At 54.2% G+C, this 10,811-nt stretch overlaps 1 protein-coding gene across 1 annotated transcript; it reads left to right on the top strand.

Annotated features, from left to right (window-relative positions):
- Positions 1 to 348: 348 nt before the first annotated feature.
- Positions 349 to 753, top strand: LOC120634130 (the record flags this gene model as incomplete). Its single annotated transcript, XM_039904531.1, has 1 exon — positions 349 to 753. A coding segment is annotated over one exon (405 nt), but the record flags the coding sequence as incomplete, so codon positions are not given.
- Between the last annotated feature and the right edge of the window lie 10,058 nt (positions 754 to 10,811).

Here is a 10,811-nt window from a genome sequence, read left to right as displayed (position 1 = left end):
GTGTTACCCTTTTGGAACCTATCCCGATGCGCTGCTTTAAGTGCATGGGGGTGGGTCACACAAGGGCTCTCTGCCCATCACCTGCCGACCGGAGCACTTTGTGCTTCAGATGTGGCAGGGAAGGGCACAAGGCGGCCTCGTGCTCGGATGAGCCTAAATGTGCAATCTGCACGCAAATGGGCAGGAAAGCTGGTCATGTTATGGGAGGGCTTAAGTGTTTCCCGCCTCCAACGAAGGGTAAGGAGGCTCCTTTGACTCGGGCCCCAGGCTCTTCAAGAGGTCGACAAGAACCGCCACAGGAGGACATCGAAATGGCGACTAATGACCATACGCCATAGCGAATTTCTGCAGGCCAATCTGAACCACTGCGCCCGTGCCCAGGACCTCCTGATACAACACATGGCGGAGTGGCAGATTCAAGTGGCGACAGCCGCCGAGCCCTACTTCATCCCTACTCAATCAAATTGGGCTGGTGACGTCGAGGGATCGGTGGCTGTTGTGGTGCCGGCACATGGAATTCCACTGGTTCCACAACGCAGCGGACCAGGGTTTGTAGCGGTCGTGTGGGGGGAGGTGACACTAATTGGAGTATACTTCTCCCCAAACAAACCCCTGTCTGCCTTCGAGGCTTATCTTAGAAGTCTGGAGCCAGTGGTGAGAGGTGCGGCCCCGACCCAGGTAATCCTGATGGGGGACCTAAATGCGAAGTCTGCGGCGTGGGGATCCCCCATAACAGATCTGAGGGGAGTTGAGTTGGAGAACTGGGCTGCCATGGTCGGCCTGGTCCTTCTCAACCAAGGACGCGCAAACACCTGTGTGCGACGGCAGGGGGGGTCAATAGTGGATGTCTCATTCGCTACCCCTGCCATCGCCTCACGTGCCCAGGATTGGCGCGTCCTCGAGGAAGTGGAGACTCTGTCAGACCATCGGTACATCCGGTGGAGAGTCTCCGCATCCTGCTCGTTGCCTCAAAGTCAGACCGGAGGAGGGAGAGTAGTGTTTCCGAGATGGTCCCTAGCCCGCCTCGACCGTGAAATGGTGGAGGAAGGAGCCATTGTTGAGGCCTGGAACGCAGCCACCCCGGTGCTGACTGATGTTGAGGAGAGGGCGAGGCGTTTCCGCATCGCATTGAAGAGGGTATGTGATGCAGCGATGCCCCGGACCAGGTGCCTCCCAGCCCGGAAGGCGGTTTACTGGTGGTCGCAAGAAATTGCTGCTCTCCGTTGCGACAGTAATCGGGCGCGCCGGGCTTACACCCGCTGCCGCCGAAGAAGGCCACTGGACGCGCCGGAAGAGGATCGCCTATATAAAGAGCTCCAGAGGGCAAAAAGGGCATTCCAGGTGGCCATCGCTAATGCCAAGGACTCCGCCAGCGAGGAGTTCCTGGCAACCCTGAATAGGGATCCATGGGGTCGGCAATACCGCATCGTCAGAGGTAAGATGCGGAGTGCCCCACCCATGAACTCCATGGAGCCGGAGCTCCTTAATCGGGTGGTGTCTGGACTCTTTCCTCAACCACCAGCTTTTACGCCCCCGACTATGACGATTCCATCATTCGGGGAGCGAGAAGAGTCGATGGAAGCCCCTCCGGTCACAGAGGATGAATTAGGAGAAGCGTGGAACCACCTGCGGCGGTGCAAGAAGGCACCGGGACCGGATGGAGTCCCGGGAAGAGTCCTGGCGCTGGCCTTGAGGCACCTCGGGAACATCCAATCCTTATATTTTTTAATATCGCCAGATCAAACTTTTTTGTTTTTACTTACGTATTTACATTGACAGGTAACCGCAGTAATCAACGATTACCAATATAATATAGCTCCAGTCAAACCATTTGGCTTTACGTATGCACGTGCCCTGTGGGATCTAAACCGGATCTGCATGGTGGATTATACAATTTCTGTCATCGTTATACACCACACAGATTTTAGTACAGAGTTTATTATATATTAGCACACCCACGGAGATAGGAAATTTGGGGTCTGAGCCCCAGTGGCTTGAACAGAACATTAAAGTGTCGGTCTGCGCGAGCGCGCCCGCCGCGCCGCCGAACGCCATGTTAGTGAGGCCTCGCGGGCTCGAGCCCTTGTACTCTGCGGAACAGATTTAGCTCGATTCATTCATTTAATTCATCCATTACAACTCAAGCCATCGACCGCATATTGCTAACTTCCCATTGACATTGCTATTCCAAGTAAACGGTAAAATGGTTTTATACACACGGGTTTTTCACGCCATTGGTTGCCTTGAAGAGATCGAGGCCACTGGCTTTTTAACCGACTTCAAGAAGGAAGAGTTTCTTAATTCGTCGGAATCTTTTTTTTTTAATGTATTACCCGATTACTCGAAGACGCCTGAACCGATTTGCTGTTATTAAAAAATCAACAATAATGTAACCCAAAGTAGCAAATTTTTTTTTGTATTTAAGTTCCTGGGCGTATGTTGAAGTCAGTTTTTTTTTTAATTTAAAATAATGTATTTATTACGTATTATGTTATTTTGTTCTATACTTTGGTCTGTTGTATAATAAATGTGTATTCATTCATTAAGGTGCTTAATGTGTATATAAAACTTTAGAGATTATAGGTAATAAAATGGTAATACAAATTTTCCGCTCTCATAGTTCGCTCTTTCGTTCAATCGTTCTTTCGTTTACATATCATTCAACATGAACAGCTATTTGAAACGGAGCTCATCCGCGGAAGTATCACCACCATGTTTTATTCTGTCGCTGAGCAGCATTGTTGTAATGCAGCGTTCCGATCTAAAGCGCGTGATTACAGTCACACGAGCCCAAACACCTACCCACCAAATTGCTGCTGCTGTTTTAGTTACTTTCACAGCATTAGGTCAATACTATGGGATACTGCTGCTAAGGTAAGCAGTGGTTACCTGTACAAGGTGTTACATGCAATTCTACCCTTTGTAGCTATACCTATCCGCAACGGTATACGTCTCAAATTGAAGGACACGGGGCGACACGTCCCATTCATTTGTTCATTCACTCACATTCGGGCGTCGTGAGTTAAACACGTGTAGCAATGTCCCGCGACTCACCCAGGTACCAGTGCTTCAGCGAGTCGTAGGTGAAGAAAGACACCCCCGCGTAGGGGATCACCCCCAGCACAGTGGCGGGGTAGCCTCTGCGGACACGGAGACCAGTCCATTATTACCGGAAACAATTCGCTACTTTTCTTAATTTGTGAAACAGCTAAAAATTTGCGACTTTTTCTATAAAACCCCAGCGTACAGACAGTTGTCTGATTAAATCTGTACTCAAAGAATGGGATAAGTTATTAAAATAATACTATTTTTACAAAATTAAAATTAAAGCGAAGCAGCGTATCGTTGATAAGATAATTATACTAAAACAATATCAGAATAAAATATACTGGTTGTTGTATGAAACAATAATAAATTGATTGAATTACATTGTAGTTTTGTTTGCTCCGAAAAATACAGAAGTTAAAAGATTAAAGGTGGAGAGCAATTAGATGAAATTTATTCGCTTAAACTAAGAAAGAATTGACAGGAGAAACGGCTAAAGGGCGAATATTTAAAGAATTTGCAAGGGATGATGATTACAATCAAGGTAAGGGGAGAATGCACAGCGAAGAGAGTACAGGGCCAGGGTATAGGGCTGAAATGATAAATTCACGGGAGATAAAAGCAAAGCAGCATTTAAGGGGGGTTGCAATACGGGAAGAGTCAACTAGGCTAAAGTGAGGTGAAGCAGGAAATGTGGCAAGGGTTTAAAGGCGTCAGACTGGAGAAAGGACAACTTAGAAAATTTTACAGTTATTGGGCCAAAATTTGATGGGGGTTGGGAGGGGAATACATACAATAGAGGTTACGGGTGGGGATGAGGGGAATACATCGTTGAGAGCAGAGTGGTTGGGAGGGGAAGAGCAGGGGTCCGAAGGTGAAGGAGGGGAAGAGCAGGGGTCCGAAGGTGAAGGAGGGGAAGAGCAGGGGTCCGAAGGTGAAGGACGGAAAGAGCAGGGGTCCGAAGGTGAAGGAGGGGAAGAGCAGGGGTCCGAAGGTGAAGGAGGGGAAGAGCAGGGTTCCGAAGGTGAAGGAGGGGAAGAGCAGGGGTCCGAAGGTGAAGGAGGGGAAGAGCAGGGGTCCGAAGGTGAAGGACGGGAAGAGCAGGGGTCCGAAGGTGAAGGAGGGGAAGAGCAGGGGTCCGAAGGTGAAGGAGGGGAAGAGCAGGGGTCCGAAGGTGAAAGAGGGGAAGAGCAGGGGTCCGAAGGTAAAGGACGGGAAGAGCAGGGTTCCGAAGGTGAAGGACGGGAAGAGCAGGGGTCCGAAGGTGAAGGACGGGAAGAGCAGGGTTCCGAAGGTGAAGGAGGGGAAGAGCAGGGGTCCGAAGGTGAAGGACGGGATGAGGAGGGGTCCGAAGGTGAAGGAGGGAAAGAGCAGGGGTCCGAAGGTGAAGGACGGAAAGAGCAGGGGTCCGAAGGTGAAGGAGGGGAAGAGCAGGGGTCCGAAGGTGAAGGAGGGGAAGAGCAGGGGTCCGAAGGTGAAAGAGGGGAAGAGCAGGGGTCCGAAGGTAAAGGACGGGAAGAGCAGGGGTCCGAAGGTGAAGGACGGGAAGAGCAGGGTTCAGAAGGTGAAGGACGGGAAGAGCAGGGTTCCAAAGGTGAAGGACAGGAAGAGCAGGGGTCCGAAGGTGAAGGACGGGAAGAGCAGGGTTCCGAAGGTGAAGGAGGGGAAGAGCAGGGGTCCGAAGGTAAAGGAGGGGAAGAGCAGGGGTCCGAAGGTGAAGGAGGGGAAGAGCAGGGTTCCGAAGGTGAAGGACGGGAAGAGCAGGGTTCCGAAGGTGAAGGAGGGGAAGAGCAGGGGTCCGAAGGTGAAGGAGGGGAAGAGCAGGGGTCCGAAGGTGAAGGAGGGGAAGAGCAGGGTTCCGAAGGTGAAGGAGGGGAAGAGCAGGGTTCAGAAGGTGAAGGACGGGAAGAGCAGGGTTCCGAAGGTGAAGGACGGGAAGAGCAGGGGTCCGAAGGTGAAGGAGGGGAAGAGCAGGGGTCCGAAGGTGAAGGAGGGGAAGAGCAGGGGTCCGAAGGTGAAGGAGGGGAAGAGCAGGGTTCCGAAGGTGAAGGAGGGGAAGAGCAGGGTTCAGAAGGTGAAGGACGGGAAGAGCAGGGTTCCGAAGGTGAAGGACGGGAAGAGCAGGGGTCCGAAGGTGAAGGACGGGAAGAGGAGGGGTCCGAAGGTGAAGGAGGGGAAGAGCAGGGGTCCGAAGGTGAAGGAGGGGAAGAGCAGGGTTCCGAAGGTGAAGGAGGGGAAGAGCAGGGGTCCGAAGGTGAAGGAGGGGAAGAGCAGGGTTCCGAAGGTGAAGGACGGGAAGAGCAGGGTTCCGAAGGTGAAGGAGGGGAAGAGCAGGGGTCCGAAGGTGAAGGAGGGGAAGAGCAGGGGTCCGAAGGTGAAGGAGGGGAAGAGCAGGGTTCCGAAGGTGAAGGAGGGGAAGAGCAGGGTCCGAAGGTGAAGGACGGGAAGAGCAGGGTTCCGAAGGTGAAAGAGGGGAAGAGCAGGGGTCCGAAGGTGAAGGAGGGGAAGAGCAGGGGTCCGAAGGTGAAGGAGGGGAAGAGCAGGGTTCCGAAGGTGAAGGACGGGAAGAGCAGGGTTCCGAAGGTGAAGGAGGGGAAGAGCAGGGGTCCGAAGGTGAAGGAGGGGAAGAGCAGGGGTCCGAAGGTGAAGGAGGGGAAGAGCAGGGTTCCGAAGGTGAAGGAGGGGAAGAGCAGGGTTCAGAAGGTGAAGGACGGGAAGAGCAGGGTTCCGAAGGTGAAGGACGGGAAGAGCAGGGGTCCGAAGGTGAAGGACGGGAAGAGGAGGGGTCCGAAGGTGAAGGAGGGGAAGAGCAGGGGTCCGAAGGTGAAGGAGGGGAAGAGCAGGGTTCCGAAGGTGAAGGAGGGGAAGAGCAGGGGTCCGAAGGTGAAGGAGGGGAAGAGCAGGGTTCCGAAGGTGAAGGACGGGAAGAGCAGGGTTCCGAAGGTGAAGGAGGGGAAGAGCAGGGGTCCGAAGGTGAAGGAGGGGAAGAGCAGGGGTCCGAAGGTGAAGGAGGGGAAGAGCAGGGTTCCGAAGGTGAAGGAGGGGAAGAGCAGGGTTCAGAAGGTGAAGGACGGGAAGAGCAGGGTTCCGAAGGTGAAGGAGGGGAAAGGGCAGGGGTCCGAAGGTGAAGGACGGGAAGAGGAGGGGTCCGAAGGTGAAGGAGGGGAAGAGCAGGGGTCCGAAGGTGAAGGACGGAAAGAGCAGGGGTCCGAAGGTGAAGGAGGGAAAGAGCAGGGGTCCGAAGGTGAAGGAGGGGAAGAGCAGGGTTCCGAAGGTGAAGGAGGGGAAGGTCCGAAGGTGAAGGAGGGGAAGAGCAGGGTTCCGAAGGTGAAGGAGGGGAAGAGCAGGGGTCCGAAGGTGAAGGAGGGGAAGAGCAGGGGTCCGAAGGTGAAGGAGGGGAAGAGCAGGGGTCCGAAGGTGAAGGACGGAAAGAGCAGGGGTCCGAAGGTGAACGAGGGGAAGAGCAGGGGTCCGAAGGTGAAGGAGGGGAATAGCAGGGGTCCGAAGGTGAAGGAGGGGAAGAGCAGGGGTCCGAAGGTGAACGAGGGGAAGAGCAGGGGTCCGAAGGTGAAGGAGGGGAAGAGCCGGGGGCCGAAGGTGAAGGAGGGGAAGAGCAGGGGTCCGAAGGTGAAGGAGGGGAAGAGCAGGGTTCAGAAGGTGAAGGACGGGAAGAGCAGGGTTCCAAAGGTGAAGGACGGGAAGAGCAGGGGTCCGAAGGTGAAGGACGGGAAGAGCAGGGGTCCGAAGGTGAAGGAGGGGAAGAGCAGGGTTCCGAAGGTGAAGGAGGGGAAGAGCAGGGTTCCGAAGGTGAAGGACGGGAAGAGCAGGGTTCCGAAGGTGAAGGAGGGGAAGAGCAGGGGTCCGAAGGTGAAGGACGGGAAGAGCAGGGGTCCGAAGGTGAAGGAGGGGAAGAGCAGGGTTCCGAAGGTGAAGGAGGGGAAGAGCAGGGTTCCGAAGGTGAAGGACGGGAAGAGCAGGGTTCCGAAGGTGAAGGAGGGGAAGAGCAGGGTTCCGAAGGTGAAGGAGGGGAATAGCAGGGGTCCGAAGGTGAAGGAGGGGAAGAGCAGGGGTCCGAAGGTGAACGAGGGGAAGAGCAGGGGTCCGAAGGTGAAGGAGGGGAATAGCAGGGGGCTGAAGGTGAAGGAGGGGAAGAGCAGGGGTCCGAAGGTGAAGGAGGGGAAGAGCAGGGGTCCGAAGGTGAAGGAGGGGAAGAGCAGGGGTCCGAAGGTGAAGGAGGGGAAGAGCAGGGGTCCGAAGGTGAAGGAGGGGAAGAGCAGGGGTCCGAAGGTGAAGGAGGGGAAGAGCAGGGTTCCGAAGGTGAAGGAGGGGAAGAGCAGGGTTCCGAAGGTAAAGGACGGGAAGAGCAGGGGTCCGAAGGTGAAGGAGGGGAAGAGCAGGGGTCCGAAGGTGAAGGAGGGGAAGAGCAGGGGTCCGAAGGTGAAGGAGGGGAAGAGCAGGGGTCCGAAGGTGAAGGAGGGGAAGAGCAGGGGTCCGAAGGTGAAGGAGGGGAAGAGCAGGGTTCCGAAGGTGAAGGAGGGGAAGAGCAGGGTTCCGAAGGTAAAGGACGGGAAGAGCAGGGTTCCGAAGGTGAAGGAGGGGAAGAGCAGGGGTCCGAAGGTGAAGGAGGGGAAGAGCAGGGGTCCGAAGGTGAAGGAGGGGAAGAGCAGGGGGCCGAAGGTGAAGGAGGGGAAGGTCCGAAGGTGAAGGACAGGAAGAGCAGGGTTCCGAAGGTGAAGGAGGGGAAGAGCAGGGTTCCGAAGGTGAAGGACGGGAAGAGCAGGGTTCCGAAGGTGAAGGAGGGGAAGAGCAGGGTTCCGAAGGTGAAGGAGGGGAAGAGCAGGGTTCAAAAGGTGAAGGACGGGAAGAGCAGGGTTCCAAAGGTGAAGGACGGGAAGAGCAGGGGTCCGAAGGTGAAGGACGGGAAGAGCAGGGGTCCGAAGGTGAAGGAGGGGAAGAGCAGGGTTCCGAAGGTGAAGGAGGGGAAGAGCAGGGTTCCGAAGGTGAAGGACGGGAAGAGCAGGGTTCCGAAGGTGAAGGAGGGGAAGAGCAGGGGTCCGAAGGTGAAGGACGGGAAGAGCAGGGGTCCGAAGGTGAAGGAGGGGAAGAGCAGGGGTCCGAAGGTGAACGAGGGGAAGAGCAGGGGTCCGAAGGTGAAGGAGGGGAAGAGCCGGGGGCCGAAGGTGAAGGAGGGGAAGAGCAGGGGTCCGAAGGTGAAGGACGGGAAGAGCAGGGGTCCGAAGGTGAAGGAGGGGAAGAGCAGGGTTCCGAAGGTGAAGGAGGGGAAGAGCAGGGTTCCGAAGGTGAAGGACGGGAAGAGCAGGGTTCCGAAGGTGAAGGAGGGGAAGAGCAGGGTTCCGAAGGTGAAGGAGGGGAATAGCAGGGGTCCGAAGGTGAAGGAGGGGAAGAGCAGGGGTCCGAAGGTGAACGAGGGGAAGAGCAGGGGTCCGAAGGTGAAGGAGGGGAAGAGCAGGGTTCCGAAGGTGAAGGAGGGGAAGAGCAGGGTTCCGAAGGTAAAGGACGGGAAGAGCAGGGGTCCGAAGGTGAAGGAGGGGAAGAGCAGGGGTCCGAAGGTGAAGGAGGGGAAGAGCAGGGGTCCGAAGGTGAAGGAGGGGAAGAGCAGGGGTCCGAAGGTGAAGGAGGGGAAGAGCAGGGTTCCGAAGGTGAAGGAGGGGAAGAGCAGGGTTCCGAAGGTAAAGGACGGGAAGAGCAGGGTTCCGAAGGTGAAGGAGGGGAAGAGCAGGGGTCCGAAGGTGAAGGAGGGGAAGAGCAGGGGTCCGAAGGTGAAGGAGGGGAAGAGCAGGGGTCCGAAGGTGAAGGAGGGGAAGAGCAGGGGGCCGAAGGTGAAGGAGGGGAAGGTCCGAAGGTGAAGGACGGGAAGAGCAGGGTTCCGAAGGTGAAGGAGGGGAAGAGCAGGGTTCCGAAGGTGAAGGAGGGGAAGAGCAGGGGTCCGAAGGTGAAGGAGGGGAAGAGCAGGGTTCCGAAGGTGAAGGACGGGAAGAGCAGGGTTCCGAAGGTGAAGGAGGGGAAGAGCAGGGTTCCGAAGGTGAAGGAGGGTGTTAGCGACGCAAAAAGCCCTCTTGTTAATTATTAATTAATAAATTATAAATAATTAATATTATATAATTTAAGCTGAAATAAATGATTGTCTATGGTTTTAATAAATAATGTGCTAAAAACGGAACGTAGGTGGCGGGGGCGGCAAACCGTTATTCTGACGTCCGCGGCGGTTCAAATTGTAGACGTTCACCGCAACCGACCGCAGCCGCATCGTTTAAACTTTGCCAACCGCTACACACGTTCTGTCAGCCAAGTCACTTAAAGAAACCCTGTGTTTTCACTTGCCCTGGCCCCTACAAGTGGTCCTTCGAGCCGGATCGCAAGGTATGTTCCAAACTCCACCGCCAAATATGGTGAACACTGTGAAGAAACAGGACCTAGTTGAGGAGCAGGAGCAGAGCCAGCACACATGTAAGCAGGTGAAAAAGCAGGTACCCCTAAAGGAGGAGCTTAGAAAAAGGCTTTTCGATGAAGTGGAACCAGCTACTAGTGTTAAGAGCACTAGCGGCCACGCAGTGGCACCGAGTAGGGCTTCTACACGCAATGGCACGTCGAGAAAGTCAAGTTCAGCATCCATCCGAGCAAGAAAGACACGGCTGGAACTAGAGGCAGCGGAGGCGAAAGCGCGTATTGAGATGCAGCTAATTGAGAAAAGGTTGCAAGCTGATATGGCAGCACTAGATGAGGAAGCATACAGTCCACTACCGGAGGAGCATGAGGTGCGTAGCAATCATAATAGTTCTGTAGAGAAATGGTTAGAGCACAGTCAGCACGAGCAGTCAGCACAGCCCGTCCAGCAGGATGGTTCAGATTTAGGCGAGCTGTGCCCGCCCGCCGCTATAGGCGGTGGCACTGATGGGACTGTACACATGCTGTCTAGCGCACTCAAAGAAATGGCAACTATTGCTAAGCACAACGCACCACATGCACAAACACATAAGTTTTTAAGCCGTATTAGTACACAGAAGGATCTACCAACGTTTGAGGGCGACCCCATGGACTGGCTTTATTTTAAGCAAGCTTACGACGAGTCCACAAAAGTATGTAGCTTTAGCCCCAGGGAGAATCTGTGGAGGCTACGTAGTTACCTCCGCGGACCAGCAAAGGAAGCCGTCACGGCGCTGCTGATTAGCGCCACCACACCGGACATAGTAATGTCAGCACTGGAGCTACAATTTGGTAACCCCGATATTATTATCACTAGAATAGTACAAGATGTCCAGAAGCTTCCAGCAATGGCACAGGAATATCATAAGGATATAGTCAAGTTTTCCGTTAAAGTTCAAAATTTCGTCGCAGCAGTCCTCGCTATCGGTGAAGATGAGTACCTAAAAAACATGAATATCATGTCGGCCGTGTTGTCTAAGTTCCCAACGGTTTTGTTATCAAAATGGACGGACTACAGCTATCCGCTTATAACCGACGGATCTAAAGCCAAACTCGTAATATTATCCGATTTTTTAAAAGAGGAAGCAGTTAAAACTACAAAAACCGCGATTAATATTAATAGCATCAAAGCCGATCAAAACTTTTCAAAGCGAAAATATGCCGTAAACTATGTAAACAAATCTCATGTGTTATTAAAAAGCGAATCTAACACGGACGCGGGTATGAAATGTCGGTTTTGCTACAGCGGGCCGAAACACAATCTACCGGACTGCAAAGTATTCAAAAAGGCACTACAAAAGGATCGGTGGCGTCACGTAAAG

The sequence above is a fragment of the Pararge aegeria genome, chromosome 23 (genome assembly GCF_905163445.1).
Source record: "Pararge aegeria chromosome 23, ilParAegt1.1, whole genome shotgun sequence".
NCBI classification, from domain to species: domain Eukaryota; kingdom Metazoa; phylum Arthropoda; class Insecta; order Lepidoptera; family Nymphalidae; genus Pararge; species Pararge aegeria.
The sequence above is the reverse complement of the archived record's forward strand: the minus strand, read 5'-3'. Positions and strand labels throughout refer to the sequence as shown.